Consider the following 22,003-nt stretch of genomic DNA (forward strand, 5'->3'; position numbering starts at 1 on the left):
CGGCCGGATCGGGACCGGTGAAAGATTGATCGTCTTCCTCCCACCGCGGATCGACGGCGAACAACCGCGGCTGGCACAATGGGCGCCGAAGCGCGCCGTAGGCGAAAATAGCCACGGCAGCGAGGCCGGCCCAGCGTGGCGCTAACAGGGACCACCGCTGTTTGTGACGTAACGGGGGACGCGCCTAATTCCGTCCCCGCCGCACCGGGGAATGTCGGCGACGCAGTGACCTTTCGCCGATCGCAGAAGCGGGTACGCATTGACGTCAGCCCACCACGTATATACCTCCCGCCTGGTGCGTCCCGACAGGGCCCGAGAGAAACGTGCCATGGACACCAACAGCGATGGGCGCTCGAAAGCACAAACAAGGCTCGCCGTGTATCTGGAATAGAGGTCCGGCACCTGAAGGCTTTCCAAGATGGCTGCGACGCCATCGGCGCGGCTTTCCGGGGGAAAATCGAGCGCTCATTGCCGCAGCACGCGGGGAAACGCGTGCGCCACTAGCTCCCCCAGAGGAGGCTGGTAGATGGAACAACGTGCAATATCGGAGGTTACGGTATATAATGCCGATGTAGAACTCAGCCCCAAGGCCGCTGCTGAAAGGCCCTGCCGTGCCTTGGCATGCAAGGACCCGCAGTGCAAGTGTGCCCAGGAGGTGCAGCTCTCTCCGGAGGCCATCCTTCATCGGGAAACACGAACGTTGGCCGGTCTGCATATCGCGGAAGCAAAAATAAAATAAAAAAAAAAGCTGAATACTCTTTGTACCAGCCTCGCAACAGCCACTGCAAAGAGTTATGAACCCTCCTTCGCACTCTCTTTGCCCTACTGTGAGAGGCCTGCAAAGCAACAAGACAACACCAGAAATTTCAATATGGCAATATGGCCGGCGGTGCTTCTGAAGAGGAGCGTCCACCTCGCAGAGGAACGCGTGCAAATGTGCGTGCGCGCCACTGGGGTCCCCACTTAATATCTGTAAGGGCTGGATCTTCAAATATCCGGCTTATGCATACCTCTTTAAAATCATTAAACATTTGTCACCGCTACCACCATCTAATGGCGCGAATTCAATTTAAAGAGAGAAATGCGATTTAGGATTCTGTGCCTCGGGCACAGAATTTTTTCCAGTTCTAAGTGGTATCAGAACAGGGTAAGGTAAACGGGGATCAAAATAGTTATGGCATACGGCATGACAGTTTGAGGTTTAACGTGCTGTCAGCACACAGTTTATCACGCGAGACGGCCCAATACTCTCCCGTAACCGGGGCGGCCCGAGAGAGCGTGCTTACGCCACGCGGAACCGCGCGAAGAGCACGTTCGCTCGGTCGGTCTGTTTATCCCTCCGCCTCCGTTACGACCGCGCGGCGGCGTTCGGCTTCGGAGAAGAAACACGGGGACTCGACGCCTCGGAGAGGAGCATTCGGAGCCCAGACGAGACGAAGCGCAGAAGCGCACGGAGGCGGGCCAACATCCAGCCAGGCGACCCTCTGCAGATCGACCAAATCTCCTTTAAGTCTTAATAAACAGTCTGGAATCACTGCTATCTGTGCAAATGCGACACAGGCTACGAGGGACGCCGTAGTGAATGGATGCGGATAATTTCGATCACCTGGTATTCTTGAATTATCGTGCGCCGACGTTGCATAGTACACGGGTGCCTTGCGTTTCGCCGCCATCCAAACGTAACCGAGTCGGTACACCTGATCAGTAGTCCAGCGCCTTGACCGCTGACATGACAAGACACAGAATGATGTATGGGGTTCAACGTCCCAAAGCGACATTGGCTACGAGGGACGTTGTAGTGGAGGGCACCGGTAATTTGGAACACCTGTTTGCGTGTCGCCTCCATCTACCCCATGCCTTCGGGCAGAGTAGTGGAGCGCCCTAACCAGTGATCCACCAGGACGGGGCATAAGGGACTGACGAAAGAGGAGCGAGACGCATCGCAGCGCGTGGTCGACCAGGGCCGGCTTGCACGATAAAGTCCGAGCTAAGTCCAGACTTAAATGGTGTCTTTAGAAAGACCAAGCTTATTTAAGACGGCTCGTGTTCCGAACGTCGAACGCTTCGGGTTCATGTTCACCAGAGTGGCTTCCCAGAACGGCCTCAGCAACCACTTGGGGCATTTTTCCTCGTAACACAATCTTAAGCCGCAAAAAGCAATGGCACGGATTTTACACAACGCAAAATTGACGGAATGTGCACATCTTACAGCAGGGACAGTGCCAGCGCATCCCTGTATTTCCCTAATTTCTCTACTTAGACACCTGGCGTCCTTGTGTCTTAACCAAGACAGCACTATAGAGTCGTAATCATACAAGCGACTTATTCAAGTCAGGACTGAAGCCCAGTCTTGACTCCAGTCTTAAGCGTCCATGCTAGTGGCCTATTCTTTAGACTCCAGTTAAGTCTGGACTTAGCTAAGACAGTCCTAAGATTGTTTTGTGCAAGCGGGCCCAGGAGGAAAAGACTGAAGCAGGAGAGGAAGCAAGAGCGGCGGATGGGGTGAACCACAGAGGACTCGCTGGAATGTGCCGCAGGCGTCCTCTGTCTGCTTCGCCGAAGGGCTAACGGCGAAGAAAGCAGAGGAGGAAGGAGGACACGGCAGGTGTGATTTCGAGGTGAACCCCTGTATAGTTCACTAAACGCCGAGAGTTTCGAGGCAGGCCCCGCCATCCAGCCCAAACACAACCTTGCCAACAGAAAGAGAGGCTGGAAAGGGGGAGAGTAGTGCCGCCACTTGCCCCAACACAGCGACACAGTGGGCTAGCGGATACCCTCCGGATACTGCCCTCTTCGCTGCAACTGTGCCACAATGACTTCGGTAACAAACGCTCTCCGCCAAGCGGTTGCAGCAGACCGCTGAGCATTCCTGACGCTGCTCCAGAATAACTCCCACTTGCGTACTGCCGGAACAAAAACCACGCGTCTAGTATACACGACGTCATTTCAGGCTCGCTTGGGCGGATTACTTATTGGAATACTTGCCATGTGCACCCTTGAAAGCGCCCAGGTTACGCTCCGACAAAAACTGATAACAGAGAAACACAGGCAAACCCCGAACAAGAAGTCGATTGAAGGCACGTAAATAAATATTTTCTAACTTTCAGCCACGAAATAACTACACTAATTTTTCTACCGATCAAAACCATAAATTCAAAAAGAATAGAACATTCCCTCGAGTTTTGCTTGGTTTGTGACTACTGTCCGCGCGCGCGCGCAATGAAATGGAGTTCAAATATACCACCGTATCGATTGCGTAATATGGGCTGCCATTATAAGCACAACTGATACACAAACCTCCTCGCGCTTTCGCTGAACGTGTACGCTCAGCGACGGTCTACATATAATGCACCGTATTTTCACAGCTCCAAGCAAATCACCCCTTAAGATATGGAGGCCTATATAACTGCGCTGATCTGTCCAAGCGCATTACCTATGGGATGTGCATGCCCTTTTTTAAGGCGAAAGCCTTCAATGGCTCCAGCTGTCGTGGACAAAATGTGTCCCGCTTTTGAGGTGTTCTGACTGGCCGAGGCGGGATGACGTCATAGAGTTATCGACCAATCACAGAGCACCACCACAGTATGCGCGAATGCGTGCCCAGGCCATGTCAATCAATGATTAATTACTAATTAATGAATCAATTAATTACCAATTGATGACTGATCATGTAAAGCATTAATAAATATAAATAACTGCTTAAATAAATAATTATTTAGTTAATTAGCAAACTACTGACTAATTACTAATTAGTGCCAGTTGCGTAGCAGAATGCGGAACTCAGGCTTTCGCCTTTCACTACTTTAGTCGCTGAAGTCCCTCGTATGATTTTTTTTTTTTCGGCTAAGACAGACTAGGAGAATGAATTTCTCTTTCCTCTCTTTCTCTCCCTGTTTATATCGAAAAGTACAACCCTTACCTATCTATAGCCCAAGACTGATACCCCAGACCTTATATTTTCCGCAATTGACCGTCTACTGTCCGATCGTAGGCGGTTCGCTTGCAGCGAGATGTGCAACTAAGCTGGGCCAACAATGGCGCCGCCTGTGCGCAGCCTACCATCAATACGCGCGCTAACACAAGAAACCGACAAAAAAAAAAAAAAAAAAGAAAAGAAAACGCGCGCACATGTTCACGTGCTCCCGTAATTGTATTCCCAACATCGCAGACAGCGCTATTCGACCTACATACAGTGCATTAAACGGCTGTTACCATAAGCGCCATAGCAGCCACATGAAAAAGAGAAAAAAAAAAAAAAAAACAAGCGAGACGACGCGCCGTCGAGGTCGCCGACTAATCTCGTTACGCCTCTGTATTAAACAGGCGGAAGCCTGTCTGTTAGCACGGGCCAGAGCATTACAAGCGGCTATGCGCTTCCGATGACGAAAACGGGATCGCTTAATGGCGGTCGGAATCATGAACGGAAAGAAATGAGCGAAGAGACGTCTCACAACACGCCACCTTGAACGCCGATGCGTCGCGGTCGGCTGCGCGCGTCTCAAGTCAGTCGTGTTCGTGTATACGATTCGGCAAACGCGAGGTGATTAATGCGCGACACGGCTCGCACGACAACTCGCGCCTGAAGAGAGCGAAGCACGCAGCCTCTCCACTGACCCGCACTCTCTCACCTCCGTAGGCTCCACACTCCCCGGGGCATTACCGAAAACAAGCGCCGTCACAGGGCGCCAGGCGCGTCAGAATTTCGCGGCAAAAGAGCTAGCGAGACTACCGCAGCCCATGCGCTCAAGGATTGTTTCTGGCTTCTCTGAAGCTGAAAAGTCAGTGCCTAGAAAGAGAGAACAAAAGGCAAAGAACGAAGCGCGCGCCAAGAAAGGAGAACTGCGCGCCGACGCACGCGAAGCTGGCGAAAAGCAAGCTATATAGACTGCGACGGCGCGGGCTCCCTCCGCACCGGTGCGCGCACACGCGAGGCCCATTTGCGCGGGTAAACAGCGCGTGGGCCAAACCAGGCGCGCCACCCAACACGCAACCAGCCGGGCGCGCAAAGACGAGAGAGAATTTCAAAACAAAATTTAAAAACGTCTCCAAACTGGCATGGAGAAGCTAGAGAGTGGGGAGGCGAGCTGCGCAGTGCCCGAATAACGCGCACTGGATTTTACGCCAACAGGGTTTCGACGCTTGCGCAGCCGGGGCGGCAGCGCCGCCCCCGGCAGCCGCATAACCCCCCTCCCCCTTCTACACTACAGTTTTCTAGGCTGCAAACTGTCGAAAAGGGAGGAGGGAGGTGCGACATAACAGCCGTGCGCGCCTAACGAGCGGTTCGCTACAAAGTGCTCCCTTTCCGGTCAGCGGGCACGGCATCGGCCGGAGCCGGCGCACAGCAGCGGATTCGAAACTCCATCCCACCGTCGCTATACTCGGGATTACTGCCACATCCGCGTGGCCGCTGCTCGCGACGCCGAGCGGGAAAGGTGTCGCGCGAGTGTGCGACTGGCGACTGCACTATAGCCCCTTCGCACACGCATGCGCCGCTGGTGACAAAACACTGCGTCCGCAAGTGCAGTGAAAATAAAACAAAAATGAATAAATAAATAAATAAATAAATAAATAAATAAATAAATAAATAAATAAATAAATAAATAAAAACGGATGCTTCGAAATCGCATTGCGCGGACACCGTTGACGGGGAAATGATAAAAACAAAAGCAGGCACGCGTGCCTGCACGGCTCGGTGGCCAACAGGCACGTGCCCTACGCCAAAGAGTGACGTCAAGGCGCGCAGCGCCATCCCATGCACGCCCCTCCGGGAGAGACCCGAAAAGAGACGGCGCTCGCTGTCCGTGCGCCAACTGGGGACAAGGGTCGGAACCGCGGCTCGCGCCGGTAGGGCCGCACGCGACGAGATAGCTGTCAGTTGCGCTGATCGCGCCTCCAGGCGATTCGGGATACGCGAGACTGGGCGCCTTGCTGTTGCGGGCCTACTTGGGGCTGGAGTACTGCCATCAGAGGAGTTCGGAAATAAAGGAGAAGCGGACGGGGACGCACGAAAACCAACATCGCACTTCCCTTCGCCAAGAAATGCCCATCGTAGGCGCACAATTAGAAAAAAAAAATAAAAATAAAAAAAGGAAAGACCGTAGGCTTCATTCAATTTCACTCGATCGTCACTTGACGGGGTAAAAGGGGCACAGCATGCATCGTGCCCCGAACCTCCCGGCAGCCAGAACTAGCGAGCAAGGCCGGCAGTCGCGGGTCGCGGCAAACAAGTCGGCGCCCGACGGCGGCAAATGGGAGGTCCAAGGCCAGAAGCCCACTGGAGGCGATCCAAGAGCAACCGCCGGCACATGATGCGGCAACATCATCGCCTGATGACGATACGGCAAAGCGGCGGCCATTAACGGGCTCTCGACACAAGCCGAGGCGGCGGGGAAAGGGGGTGCGACCACCGGCAGATAAACACCTGTGGGTAGCACCTGCATCGCCGCCTTTCCTCCAAGAAGAGTAATGCAAACAAACGCCTCAATGGAAGCAGCGAAGGGAGATCCTCAAGCGAAAACTCCAGCAGACCTGCGTGGGGGTGGTGAACGGTCGGGTAAACAAACACTAGCAATAAACTGCGAAGTTCGCTTATTTGTAGTCACAGCGCACTCATCCATGGGCAATGGACGACAATGCCATCGGTTGTAAATTGAAGGCCTCCATAAGCCACCCAGCGCATCTGGTAAAGCCGAAACGCGTTACTTCAGCGCAGTCTGCCCGAATTGAAACACCGCGACGAGAAATGGTTTTATTCTGAAGTACAGCTACAACCGATGGGCTGAGTTCGCAATGCTCCACTTTGCGCACACAGAAGCTGTTTCGCGATGTATTTCTGACCTTTTCACGAGATCATCCTTCATACTCCTAATGGTGTATCTGCATCTGACGCCGTTACGCACGGTGTTACCAACTTTGTAACGGAAAAGGTTAGAGAGGTGGGGTGGTAACGAAAACAAACAAAATATTGAAAAAATATCAAACTCCCTTATAGGTATGCCACTTAGAAGAAAACTTCGCTCTCTGCCATTTTTCGCGGGATCATCCTTCAAACTGTCCTAGTGGTGCATCTGCATTCTCTGAATGCGACCCATCAAAAAGTAACTATATAGGGGAACAAAGCCCTGGTTATCCGCGAGCCGGAACCGAAGCCGATATATCCCCGTTATCCACCAGTGGCTCGACGCCACGCCTGTGGAGGTGGCAGCAGTGTTGGCGGGCTGCAATCCGTGGAATAGTGACGTAAGGCATGTTGCTGAGAAAGATGGCATCTACACTGAACAGCCGCTTTTCCTACGGTGTCGAAATACACCCACGACAGAGCGACAATAGTCGCAAATTGACACACACTAAAGGCCCTGCTTAAGAATGTGTCCATCACATTCTGACGTAATTTACGGAAACTTGCAATTATTTCATAAGGTTCAACGCCCATCCATTCCACTTCTCTCACCCCTCCGTATCTGCAGATGACAGAAAACACCTTCCAAGTAGGAGATTGCTGTCGCGGACGCGGATTTCAGTGCTCGCCACTTTCTGTAGATCTAAATCCAGGACGAATTTGTTGATCTAGATATACTGCGAGCCGTTGTGTTCAAAAGATCAATTACGAGGAGCTTCATATAAGCATATAACAAAATTTTAAGCCCTGATTTAAATTTCAGCAATGACCATCCCGACCAGGGCAAGCCGAGACTCGACGTTTAGGGGAAAAAAACGCGCACAAGAGCAAACAACCCTCGCCCACTTCGATATGAAATGCAATCCTGAAATTGATCGAAAGTAAGTGAGAAGAACACGAGAAAGCACAACGAAAATGCCGCACGAAAGGAAAGCCTCGACATCCATGAGAAACCAGAGGGCAATGCTCAAAGTAATCATGAATTACATAAAAAAAAAAAAAAAATGGGGAGAGAAGGGCAACGCGATGTAGTCCGAGGAGTCAGGGGAGGACAGGCGAAACGCTGCGAACATTCCTTTCAGCGTCCCCAAGAATCACTCTCCGAGAATCATCGCAGATCAGTGCGGCGCCTCTTCCTCCAGCACTTCCGCGCACTTATCCCGAGTGCAGGGAGCGGGATCTTACACGCCCCCCGTTCCGGAATCTCAGTGCCGACATGAGGAGCCGAGAAGGCCGACGAAAGCGGGGAAAGGAACGGCCATCGACGACCAGCCACCTCCGCACACAGCAGCGGCATGGCACCGATGCCAACTTAGGAAGGCGGATCGCGAGGAGGAGGAGGGGGGGGGGGGGGGGGGGGGGTAAGCTCTTTCTAGGTCGCCGCGCACGTCGTCAGCCCGGGGCTAGTGAGAACACGCGCCCAGAATTGCTAAGCAGACAGACCAGCGAGTTCAACGGCGGTGGCGTAGTGGACGCCGAGCCGATTCGGCCCCAAGCAGCCACCGATCTGTCGATCCATTTGTCTCCGCGGCGCTGCCATACCTCCTTCCCCTCCTTTTTCGCTTTTGATGGATTGCCCAATTATTCCGGCGGCACAGCGCTGCTCCGCCGTAAACTATCATCGACGACACGCGCGCCTCGGCGCCCCGCACGCATTCGCCACGTGGCTGGGGACAAAAGGAGACTGCGCCCGCTTCGCCCGCAGAGACACCATCCTTCTTGGGCGCCATTCGTCTTGACGGTTGTGCGCGCGCGCCTCTGCTCCAGGCGAGACGTCTACTGTCACCCCCCGGTTTCCTCGAGCCAAATCTGTCGCTGTCGGCCGGACACAGCGCCACGCGCCGAACCGAAGTCGACGAAACACGTCTCCCCGCCCCCTCTCCGATGCAAAGCTGGAATGGGGTTCCGGAGCGATTCTTTTCCGAAAGCCCCGCGTGGCTACCGAAGGACGGAGGCCGAAGTGCCACAAATCATGTCATCCGCAAGTTGCCATCCACGGGATTATCGAAGGAGATATATAGTCTCCGAGGGCTACTCGAGAAGTGAAACCGGTAGAGCATGCGCATGTTAGGGACGTCTCTGCGTTACATGCGAGGGTGAAGCCAGCTGCCCGGCTCTAGGGAAAGAACGCGTGCGCAAGCTCAGCAGACCGACCACACTTCTTTTCTGAAATGGCCAGAACAGGCCAAAGCCTAGCAGCGCATGTAAGGATCTGAATTCCATCTACGCAGGAGGGAGCATACTATTGCACAGCTAACGTTTCAGCCCCGCAAGCAAGGGTATTAGCTGCTCATCGCAGGCTCTCACGCCGCCACTTTTTATAATCGTACAAGGATGCTCAACTGAACGAGTTTGGAGTATTTGCATTTTTCGAAACGTAACGCGAAAAAACGAGGACACAGAAGGCAAATACAGAGCACGAGAGCTGAAAAAAAAAGAAGAAAAAAAAGTAGGGGCCCACTTAAGCATCGCCGCTGTGGGGTATGACGCGATAGCAAGCACTGACGGACAATGCTTTTTTCATTTTTTTTTTATTTTTCATTTATTTATTACTATATTTTTTATTTGCTTAGGCGGCCGGGCGATGACGTCACCGGTAAGTTCGGACGCCGCTTCTTGAAACGTGATGCGCCCCAGTGCGCGTTCAGCGGAACGCGCGGTTTGCGTTCGATATAACGCCAGGGAACGTTTCATATACAGGGACAATGTTCTTTGTTTTTTTTTTTTTCAATGTTTATCCTTTCAATTTGTTAAGACATCGATACTTAGCATCAGCAAACATTGGATTCCCCTGCGCATTTTGACACCTTTGTACCCTCTCTTCCAATTTTTTAACTATTTCAATTAATTGCATTACACATTTAAAATCTTCTTAATCAGCAGTTTGCAAGCATTGGGTTTTCAGTCTGAGCATTTTGATTCAACTGTTTTTCCTCCTTTTTCAGTTAATTATTTCAATGCATTAATTAATTATACTCACAATTTCTTAATTAGCATCAGGAAACACTGGCTTAGTATTCTGAGCAATGATACAACTTTGAAGCCCCCTTTGCCCATTCTTTTTTTAATGAAATTACACACTAATTTCATTTAATTGGTATCATCAAGCACTGCCTTTCCATTCTGAACACTGACAGCTTTCAACCCCATTTTCGCATTTTTTTTTTTTCATTTTTTGTTACATCAATTTATTACAAAAATCTCACTGACTCGCTATCGCTTATTAAACACCAATCAATCGAAGCACAAATTACCATGACACGATTTTTTTTACGAAGCCCCCGATTTCAGACATGTGGTGCCGACAACTACCACCAAGACGCCGACGGCGTTTCAGCCGAACGAACTATATATGCTGTATAAGCTACCGCTTAAAACGCCACCCAGCAGCGACTTTTGCAGTTTCGTTCTACTTCCGGGCCACGCGCCAAGAAAGCGGCCCGCTGAGGCCTCATCAATAAACCTCTTGTGTGCCCGAGTTTCCTAATCTGACCTCGGTAGGGACTTCGCCTCCAATCGTGCACGTCGCAGATCCGTCCTCCGAAGCAGTATAGTGAAGGTAGCTTACGTCGCAGAGCGAGCCCCTTGCGCAATGAAACCAGCAAACGCAGCCACCCCGACTTACCAGTTCCCCCGTTAGTAGTCCACGATTCAAACTCAGCACCTCCGTCATTCGATACGGATGCCCTCTGCTGCACGGCGCGTGGGGTGAGCATGAGAATGCAAACACCGCTCCCTCAATGAGCGGATATGCTGCCGTAATCGGAGGGGAGAGAAAAGGCGCGGAATTGTTCTTCCCCTCTTGTACCGTCATAACGCAGAGACCCCCTACGCTTTGACCAGGTCATTCGCCGGAGCGCGGACTTCCGCCAGTGCCACGGATGGCACTGCAAAGCGGCAGTGGAGAGCAGAACGCACGGCCATGTGCAACGGCGCGAGCAGGAGAGAGCCGCGCCCGGCCGGACGCTATCGATCCGGCGTCGGTGTGGGCCCTGCACACAGCGAGCGCCCGGCGTGAGCCAGATCAGGAAGCCATGCGCAGAGCGAGGGAGACACCACGGCGGGGCATCCTGCCGATACTCGGAGCGTTCCTCCGAGATACACGGGCAGTGCGACTGAATATCCGTATTGAAATGTGGACATGTACTTCTATCTCTTCCAGAACGCGGGGAAAAAAAATGGGAGTGCGGCCGAGCAGGTACCGCCGAAGAAGGTTGGCTCCGAAACGAACGGAGCGCGGCGCAACTGGTCGCGAGAAGAGGAGCATGGGGGCCTTCCGTGGAGTCGTCATAACCAGTACTACCATTTCGACCGCAGGACAAAGACACCCCACTAATTAACCCGTTCCTGCTCTATCCACGGGTCCAATTATTTGAGCCACACTAAATACACGAAACAAGATTGCCGAATATTTCTGTTCCATCGTCTCTTTTTCCATTGCTCGTTGGCAATACTTATGGGTGTGCAAAGAAACGAAAGTTGTAGGTCGACTGAAAAGCCTCGGAAAAACTAACGGTCAGCTTCTGCGAAAGCAGCAAGAGTTACATTCGTCTCATTGCACATAACTCTCAGGAGCACGATAAGCGGCCACCAGATCGCCTAAATGTGGCTACGCCGAATACAAGACCGGCGGGAATCGCAAATTCCGCCAGGCGTGGCGAGCGGCTGGCGCAAAACCTGAAGCCCCTCAGCACTCACGGCAACAGACGCTGACTTTAAAGGACTACGATTTAAAAAAGAAAAAAAAAAAACAAGTAGCAAGTCTTCGCTCCAATAAAGGCAATGCGGATGCAGAAATGCAGTGTTGTGACATTCTGCGCCAGACTGTCCGACGCGTTGCGAAACTGTGCGCTTCGCGTAAACACTGCGGGGGAGAATTTGAATTACTTAGGCTCCCTGGGCGCCTTGAGACAATACGCAATGCTTGGCTTGGTGAAGGCGAACTTTTCTACATACGTCCCCTGTGAATCAGCCGAAAACTCCAATAAATGGCGATTGCGTAGGCTGCATTTTGTTTCATTTGTACCTCATTTAATTTTCAGCCGACGTTGGATGCAAGAAAAAAAAAAAAAAAACATCGAGGACGTTAGCTTTTGCACAAGCGCGTTTGTTAGACATTTTCGGCACGCGACAAGCCAGTCACACGCACGAACTGTCCAAACTGTCGCGCACCGACAGAACGAACATGCGTGATAGCAGGTGCGGGGAAGGCTACGAATGCGTGCTTGAACGCAACACAGGACGCATCACTAAGAACGTCACTCTGCGCGCTCCAAAAGACAGAAAAGCTAGTTTTAAATGGGCCTAGTACATTCACCAGCGAATAAAATTCAGCTTTCGTACGATGTTTTTTTATATACACATTTGTTTTCGTCCGTGCGATTCAGAGGACGAAATTAGCACGTTTATAGCCAGGCTGTCGTTATCAGTGGCGCAGTAACTACAAGCTAGCTATTGCATAAACAAGTTCCCTTTGCATAAGCTCCTGTTGTCACGGGCCAGACGAAGTGCAGACATACAGAAGACCGTAGAGCGGCCGAGGTTTCACCGCACAGCCCAGAGCCAGCTCGAGCATTCCTCTCGCGGCCGTGACCGCTTCGTCCTCGTCGCGGCTCAGCGCACAGGTAGCCAGAGTCAGGTAGACGGCACTATTATAAGATCTACTTGCGGCGTGGCAGGGAAGTTGATGAGGGGGGAGAGAGAGAGCGAGTATCTTCTGCCGTGCAGCGGCCGGCGTAATCGCTTCCGCAGGCCTCTTTCTTGCGACAAGTTCCTGCTCTCTCGATCTCAATATATTTGATAGCTATTTCTATCAACTACCTCCCATCTGCACGCAGCACACATAGTGACTCAGTTGGAGCTAAAGTCCATAGATCAACTGACTTTAGTAGGAGCCAGTCGACAGGAGTAACACCCCGTTGGCCGGACGCGTGCGTCGAAAACGCGGAACGCGCCCCAAGAAAGCACTTGTATATGTTAAAAAAAAAAAAAAAAAAGCATATGTCCCTGACTTACAAATACTTATCTTACATACGAATTGGGCTAGCATACGCCTGCAGATCTACGTTAGTAGATATGGGCTGCCACGGTAACAGCGCCCTACTGAGTCAGTGTGCGGCTCCCATTCGACGCACAGATGGCCAGTCCCCGCGCCGGATGACAACCGAGAGACCCGCCCGCGAGAACTGTACGAGTTCTCTATCTATATAACCTAGTTCCTGGAAGTGCTTGGCGTTCAGTAAATTGGCAACTCAATCTTTTTTTATTTATTTTTTTCCCTAAGCGGGTACCGCACTACTTTCCGCCGCATTTTATTTTCTTGGGCCCCTGCGTTATGTGTTTTATTTACCTTGGACAATGTTGAATTGTGCGTGCCACTTCTGTTGAGCCCTCCGAAAAGAAGAGAGAAAGAGAGAGGGGGGCATGCATAATCTGTCCCACTGCCAGAAACCTCATGGAGCTTCGAAGGCCTCTGGTGACGGGCGCCCTCTCGCCTGCCGCCGGAGGGCCAGACGCCACGCGGCGAGCGAGCAGGCACCACGCTGCAGTCACCGGTGGGTATGCATGTATGGCGGAAGTAGAATGGTGGCGAAGGCTGGGCCCAAAAGCGGTTCAGCGGTACCGCAGCATAGCCACAGGTCGGGAGGCCAATCACTCGATCAGATTAAGAAATAAAAAGAATAGACATTTTGATAACTTCGCTTGTGAATTAGGTAAAGTATTTTATAAAGACATTCTTAATTTTTTTTTTTTTAATCTTACAACACTTATCGTGCCCCCTTGATGTTGCATCGGTCGTGACGAAACTTTTTAGGCCTTGCTAGGTTCTTGCGAAGTAGGCAACAAGAGGTTGCAAGAGGTAACCAAGGCAACGGAGATAACGAAGTTGACGAAGCCCGAAACGGTTTCTTATCGCCCAGAAAAGCGTATAAATTTAGTTCGCATGTCTGAAAATGTCCCTTTTACGAAGATTTCGAAGTCCTTGCTGGTCTCTGCTCTGTCGCCATTTGGTGAGATTTAATATGCCCCAGCAGCCGAGTTGTTTTGGTTTCGTCCCCTTCGTGGTGCGGGCAGTGCGAAGTCTTTTTGCAGCATTGTATTGCGCTTAGCGTTTTATCGCAAGGTGAGCCCGCACAAAGTGAGGAAGCGATGCTCTGTGGCACATTGCGGCAGCGTGGACTCAGTCGTCGGTGTCTTATTACACCGCTTCCCGGCTGACTTTCACCGGTGAGCAGATCTGGAGGTTGCACACAGACTCTATGTATGCTCTAATGCTTCTTGAAATTGCCTTGAAAACTGCTGTATGCTTTCTGCCGAAGAGTTTAAATGTGAAGAGTAATCCCAGTGCTCTATGCTCCACGTATGTTTTGATGCACCTAGCTTTGTTTCTGTGCATTCATGTTTCTTATCTGGTGATGTTTTGTGGCAGGCACTTCAAGCCTTTTCCATGTCTCGGCTGTGATCATTGATATGATTAGCCAGCTTAAACAGCGCTACTGTTTATGCTGTCTGCGACACGCATTTTTAATTGTTGTGCTTTATTGCTGTATTTGCTTGGTTGATGCAATAAACCATGAATATGAAAACCATAATTATTCACTTGGTACACTCTGTTGCGAACAGGGCACGACTGCCTCGTTGCAACAGTGTTTATGGACCACACGTTACTGTGCTGAAGGACAAAGTAAATGGCCAAAGTACTTGCATGACTTGCAGCAGTATTTGTATTATGAATTTGCATGCGTGGTCTCTATTTGGAATTGTTGCTGCCTTTCTATGCCGCCACCTTTACCAACCACTTTCATTGTGCCGGAGCAACTGCTTATAAACAAATGCGTAAACAACTAGAGTTCTTTTAGATGGCAAAGGTTGACGCGCGCTAAAAGGCAACAACCTTCAAAAGACTCAGGCTGGTCAATGCAACGCGGCAGTTTTTTAGAAAAACTTGTTTATAATTCGCGCCAAAGTAAACGTATGCGTGACGTTGACTCGACGTCATGCCCGGTGGTCGCTGGAGCCCATGAGCCGCCATGTTTTGTACGTATGGACGTCTATGGAGCCTTCGCTACCATAGCAAATATACCTTGGCCTGCTCACTAGCACTCGGGAGCGCAGGATCCGTGAAGAGTGGGAGGTCATTGGCAGCGTGTCGTCGATAAGGGGCACGAGCCTCACGCCCGCTCCTTTCCTTGGAATGCCAGCGGCGGACTTATCTCCGCGCACTTGACTGTGCTCGTTCTCGGAACGACCAATGAGTATTCGCTGATCGCTTCCAGCTATGCAGCGAAGTCGATACACGCATCAAGGTACAAGTATTGTAATAGCCAAGGCTCCATAGACGCCCATACGTACAAAACATGACGGCTCATGGGCTCCAGCGACCAATGAAAATTTGGGGAACCATGACGTCGAGTCAACGTCATGCATACGTTGACTTTGGCGCGAATTATAAACAATTTTTTTCTAAAAAACCGCCGCGTTGCATTGACCAGCCTGCATCTTTTGAAGGTTGTTGCCTTTCAGCGCGCGCAAACCTTTGCCATCTAAAAGAACTCGAGTTGTTTACGCATTTGCTTATAAGCAGTTGCTCCGGCACAATGAAAGTGGTTGGCAAAGATGGCGGCATAGAAAGGCAGCAACACTTCCAAATAGAAACCACGCATGCAAATTCATAATACAAATACTGCTGCAAGTCATGCAAGTACTTTGGCCGTGTACTTTGTCCCTCAGCACAGTAAGGTGCGGTCAAGAAACACTGGTGCAACAGGGCAGTCGTGCCCAGTTCGCAACAGAGTGTACCAAGTGAACAATTATGGTTTTCATATTCATGGTCTATTGCATCAACCAAGCAAATACAGCAATAAAGCACAACAATAAAAAAAAATGCATGTCGCAGACAGCACAAACAGTAGCGCTGTTTAAGCTGGCTAATCATATCAATGATCACAGTCGAGACATGAGTGAAGTTCCGACGTTGGGCTTGTTTGCCGCGCCTGTGCTCCCTGAAAAAGAAAAAGAACTACGCAGAGTCAGTCTCTATCGAGAAGCGTCCGCGCAGCTTGAGAATGGGTGGGATACCGAGAATACGGGAGGGGTCAACCTCTTGCAGCGTAGACGACGTGCAGAACCCCTTTCTTCCCAGATAAGCTGATCCGTGAGAGCGGCGACAGGGCATTTTAACCCGTGTGGCGTCGGTATTTTCCAGTAGCTGCAGCCTAGCTTCAGAAAGCGCTCTCAATGAGAGGCAGCGAGCATGAAGAATGACCCCTCATGTTTGTCGTGTACAGACTGTCTGTTTGCGAGCGTCAGTAGATGGGCCTCGGACGTTGGCTTTCCGTGAAACGGTGTTTATGGATTAACTCTGAGGCTGGGAAAAGATGCACCCGTGGGGAAGCGAGCGATTGCCAAGTTTCTGGGAGAAGGGCAGAATCGATAGTGGAAAATGTATACGCTTGTACAGTGTTATTTGAGATGTATTGCCTTCTTTCCCCTGTCCTTCATTGGCAGTGTTCTACTATCCCCAATTCGTGATTGGTTATGTTTTCCTTTCCCTAAGGGTTTATTGGGTGACTGTTTGTGAATTTGCCCTATTGGTTGTTGTTCTCACCGAGGGCGGGGACATAGGATTTAAAAGAAGATGTTTTGGTGGAACCAAGGGCTGGTTTCGTCAGGTTAAAGTACGAGTCAGTCAATTGTTAATATGTTTTCCCCTTGCTTGCATCTTTCTGTTTGATTTATTAATTGTTAATAAATAGTTAAACCTTTCCGGAAGTGTCCTCGAGTAATGTGATTGAGCAACATCGAACCTGAAAGACGTCAAGCATCCTATAAAACCATCATCATCAACATATTTCCCTCTATAAGATCCAGAAGGAAAATCAACTGCATGGAAAAGGCTTGAAGTGCCTGCCACAAAACATCACCAGACAAGAAACATGCATGTACAGAAAATAAAGCTATGACAGCTGCAGTTGAAATAAAAATGTCAGGAAAGTAGGTGCACCAAGACACACGTGGGGCATAGACACTGGGATTACTCTTCACATTTAAATTCTTCGGCAGAAAGTATACAGCAGTTTTCAAGGAAATTTCAGGGTTGCACCAGTCCAGACCGCTTCAGCATCAACAAACGCGCTTAATACAGGAGCATTATAGCATACATTGAGTCTGTGAGCAATCTCCACACCTGCTCACCGGTGAAAGTCAGCCGGGAAGCGGTGCAATAAGACACCGACGGTTGAGTCCACGCTGTCGCAATGTGCCACAGAGCATCGCTTCCTCACTTTGTGCGGGCTCATCTTGCGACAAAACGCTAAGCGCAATACAATGCTGCAAAAAGACTTCGCACTTCCCGCACCACGAAGGGGACGAAAGCAAAAAAAAACACGGCTGCAGGGGGATATTAAATCTCGCCAAACGGCGACAGAGCCCAGACCAGCAAGGACTTCGAAATCTTCGCAAAAGGGACATTTTCAGACTTGCGAACTAAATTTATACGCTTTCCCGGGCGCACCAAGGCCCGCACCACAGCAGACAGCGATAAGAAACTGTTTCGTGCTTCGTCAGCTCCGCTATATCTCCGTTGCCTTGGTTACCTCTGGTTGCCTACTTCGCAAGAGCCTAACAAGGCCTGAAAAGTTTCGTCAAGACCGATGAAACATCAAGGGAGCGCGATAAGAGCGTTGCAAGGTTTTTTAAAAAATTAAGAATGTCCTAATAAAATACCTTACCTCATTCACAAGCGAAGTAATCAAAATGTCTATTCTTTTTATGTTTATTGATACTTTTTAATTTGTAGTAGTGTAATTTCTTAATCTGAGTGATTGGCCCCCCAACCTGCGGCTATGCTGCGGTACCGCTAAACCGCTTTTGGGCCCTGCCTTCGCCACCACTTCCGCCATGAGCAGGCCATAATTGGAGTGCCGCCACGGTCCAGGCACAGCAAAAAAGGAAACTATAGCAAAATATTTAGAAAGTTCAAGTCTAGCTTGCCTGCAAGCCTTCAATGCGCTCGCGCGAGTAGCCCCAAAGAGCCAGGTTTGGCAAGGTACACCCGCGCGCATGCTCATTAACAATCGGGGTAAGCGTTGTACGTTATAGGCTAGAACTTCCTAATGCAGCTGTCAAAGCGGCACGACCTCCGTGAAACAACGACCCAAAGGAAGCAAGAGCCGTCCTTTGCCACGCAGCGCGACACGGGGCGCTATCGCGAGAATGAGACGGCAGCAGGCACCGCGCGCGCCCGCTGAGCACGCGCCCCGGGGACACAAAACGCTCGTTCAGGCACGCCGCCTTCGAAAGGCGCGCGGGGCGTCAAAGAACGCGGGTGAAAGCGCAGCGCCCCCAATTATTTTCCATGACGCAAAGTTCACGCGCTCGCCGCCACGGCGCGCGGACCGAGCGACGCAAAAAGTAAGCCGTTCCTTCAGCGAACTGCAGCCCGATCAGCGGCGGCAACGAAAATTAATCGGGCTATTCATTACAGGGCACGCGAAGACCACCGACGCCTCCACTCCCACTCACCATTCACCGAAACACCAGGCGGGGATTTACGGGCCTCAACAGCTTCGCGATAAAGTTGGGCGCGCGAAATGACAGGCGCGATCACAATGGCGAAGGTCTTGAGGAAACAAAGGCGCCTGCAGACGCCGCTCATTTGCACCACAAAGGCCCTGGCTTAACTGCGCGGCGGACTGGAAAGAAACGCTGCAGCAGGACGAATCGGAAAGGAAGCAGCTTCGCGACGCCCTGATAAAGGAATGCGGAAAGAATGCGGAAGCTCCGGCTAAGCTTCATGAAAAGAAGCGGCGAACGGCCGATTCCACAGTTAAATGAGCCGACGGCGCAAAAGGCCGCTAGCTTCTAGCACCACAGTGCACCGGCACACAGCGGCGATCATACAAACAAGGAAAGAACTTTACCGCGTCGAAAGCCTTGTATGCCAAACTTATATGAGCGTGCATTACGGCGACTAAAGCTGAGAGGTATATGGATGTCTTCCAATGCGACACCGCTCAGAAAGCGAGACACTGCGCAGGTAGTATACCGCGGCATTAGAAACCGCACTGATATCGCACCAGATAAATTCAACTAGGTATTGAAACAGCGAACGGAAATTGGCAGCACACAGACCACTGCAAAACGAATACTTTCTGCCAAAAAAGAAAAAAAGTATCCGGTCTCCGAATGCGCATGCCGCTGGTGTGCTTGCTGCAAGCGATGACGCATGCGCGCGCAGAAAGGCTGAGGGACGAAACTCACCTCTCGAGGAAAGCTTCTTGGTGTTTATGATCTTGGCGGCGAATTCGAGCCCCGTGGACTTCTGCACGCACCTTCGCACAATTGAAAATGCACCTCTGTGGGAGAGAAGGAGAGAGAGAGAAGACATCAGCAGCGCTATCACGTACATTTGTACAAAAGGCGGCACAAGGTACGCCAGAAGTCGATCTGCGAATACTACTCTGAAACCAAACAGAAAACGAATTGAAGAGTGAAAAAAAAACGAATACGAACCGAATAACGCTACGATTACTCGTTACTTGCGCGAATATCCGTGCAAAGCGAATATTTCTGCGAAACAGCGAGGCGCTTGTAGACGCCGAAAGACTCAACACTGACCTCCACGCGGTGGACGAGGTATAGTAACTGTTTTCCTTTGGCTAGTAACGATGACGGCAAGCAAACTATACAGCGCCGCATCGCAGTCGGTGAGAAGAGGTCGAGAATGTTTAAAACATCCACCGAAGGAAATTGTGGATTGTCTGCACGTACATCGTGTCTATTTCAAAAATTGAGATATAACATATCCCTCTTCACTATTTGGATTGGTTTTTGTCTCGAGGGCTTAACGTCCAAAAGAAACTCCGTTCATGAGCGATGCCGCAGTACATCACTTCGGAATAATTTCGAGCGCCGCATATCACACGGACGCCCTTGTGTTTCGCGTTTATCGAAAAACGGCCGCCGCCGCGACCGGCATTCAATCGCGCGTCCTCGGGTTCAGCAGTGGAGCTCCCTGCCCACTGAGCCACCGCGGCTAGTTCTTTCACTATTTTATTCGTTTAGTGTGTCGAAAAAAAGAACTTTCGCACACCCCTTCCAAATGTTCATGTGGCCGAACCTGGCAGCAGCACACATCTTGCAGCCCTCCAATATTCTCATGTCTTCTCCTCTCTCGACTCCGTGGATGCGGGATCGAATCCCGGCCGCGGCGGCCGCATTTCCATGGAGCAAGGCGTCCCTGTGCTGTGCGATGTAAGTGTACTTTAAAGAACCCCAGGTTGTCGTTCTGGGCCGTTAAACCCCATACACCAAACCAACATCTTCTGAACTTATTTCCTAATTTTATTCCAACGACCTACCATTCACAGCGCGACACGGTATAGTGTTGTGGGGCGCGTACCTATATAAGCCCTTTGGGTGACTCCAAGGCGAGGGCAACGCAGAAACGAAGCGCCATGTTATCTACCTGCCCGTTAGACAGTGATGCGCGGAACGAGACGAGTATTCCAGGGTTCTGAGACAAATACCAGCGCCTACCGTCAGCAGCCGCTTACCTCGGAACCAATAGCAACGCGAAGCTCTGAAGCGTACTGGGGCAGCGCAGGACACGAGAAGCTGGCAGCCGCTTGACCAATAGTCGCGGATGGCCACGGCTACCACTTCACAAGCACCAGGGTTGCACCATTTTTATGGCGTTCAACAGCTTCCAAATCGACACCAGGTCATTTATTGTCATATTTAAAAAACTTCCTATCACCGAATCAACAAAGTAGACGAAAAAAAAAGTACCAGCCGGTACTTTACATAACTCCTAGGAGCATTTATATGATTTCAATTCGGAAGAATACTTTTTTTTTTTTTTAACCTTAACCTGTTTCCGCTGGGACAACCTGTATACCTACAGACACTTCAAAGACGTGCAGAAATTCAGCACCATTAGGCATAAGCGAAAGGAACGGAGGCGGTTAAACGAAGAAATGTCAACAGCTTCAGAAACGCCCACAACAAAATCATGCGTTACACCAGCACCGCAAAAGCTGGAAATATTGAGCCGGAAGACGAGAACTCATACCAGCCGTATGAAGCGCAATATTAGGCGACATTTAGAACTTCTGAAATTCGACACAGCGCGCCGAAAACAATGCCACGAAACCATGTATACGAGGTAGAGGCTCTGTCCGTGAAAGCCGCCAACCTAAAGTCGTGCCGCTACGTACACGGCGATTTCTCATCCCGTGAAATACGCGGGGCAAAAGGTGTAAGAAAGCAGGAAATCGTGAAAGAAAGGAATAAATAAAGAAAGACACCAAGAAAGAGGAGACAGGAAGAGGCGCGGCGTCCCCGTAAAGTAAAATGATCCAGGACATAAGAATGCGGTCATCCCGTGACATACGCGGGGAAAAAGGTGTAAGAAAGGAACTGACGAAAGAAAGGAATGAATAGAAAAAAGGCAGCAAGAAAGAGGATACAGGAAAAGAACAGGCGCGGCGTCCCCATAAAGTAAAACGATCCAGGACATGAGAATTTGAGCATCGGCAGACTGCAAGGAAGGCGTGATGCGCGCATGCGCTACCGTAATAGAACGAACAGAAAGAGCGGCAAGTAGAAGCCGCGCGAGAACAATGGAGAAACGGAGCACCGCACAACGTGACTGCGAGCCGAGTCGGGCGCGGCATTATCTTACGGGGCATTCCGGATGTGCATACCTATACCTATGCCTTCCGAACACCGAGTCGGCCGCGCCATGCAGGTCGAGAGATAGGATCGATTTTCGATTCGATGCTTCGGCGAGAGAAGAAGCAGAGCGCGAGCACTTTGGAGATTGCGCTCTCGAAAGGGAAAGAGTCGCGCATGAACGGCCACTCGCCCTTTTCGTCCCTATACGTTGGAGTCCATGTACGCCCCTACATGCCCTTCCTAAACACCCAAAATACGCCACGCTTATTCAGTGACTAATAATGACCAGCGCTTTATCGAGTGTGTGCACGCAAAGCCTGTACCTTCACCTGCGCACACCGTGACGCTTTCGGCTGGCACATTCTGCGAGAAGCCCGTGCAGCTTATTTTTATTTCTCAAAGCAGCACGTGAAACCGGCCGACGGC

At 50.8% G+C, this 22,003-nt stretch overlaps 1 protein-coding gene across 21 annotated transcripts in view; it reads right to left on the bottom strand.

Moving 5' to 3' along the window:
* Positions 1–22,003, bottom strand: part of CaMKII (Calcium/calmodulin-dependent protein kinase II) — a 196,973-nt gene that overhangs the window by 146,544 nt on the left and 28,426 nt on the right. For all 21 annotated transcript variants that reach the window (XM_084587670.1, XM_084587665.1, XM_084587671.1 and 18 more), the window contains exon 2: positions 19,160–19,254. In XM_084587670.1, coding sequence (XP_084443796.1) covers positions 19,160–19,254 — 95 coding nt within the window. The remainder of the gene's footprint in view (positions 1–19,159; positions 19,255–22,003) is intronic.

This window comes from Amblyomma maculatum, chromosome 1 (assembly GCF_055883805.1).
Source record: "Amblyomma maculatum isolate TAMU_Amacu chromosome 1, ASM5588380v1, whole genome shotgun sequence".
NCBI classification, from domain to species: domain Eukaryota; kingdom Metazoa; phylum Arthropoda; class Arachnida; order Ixodida; family Ixodidae; genus Amblyomma; species Amblyomma maculatum.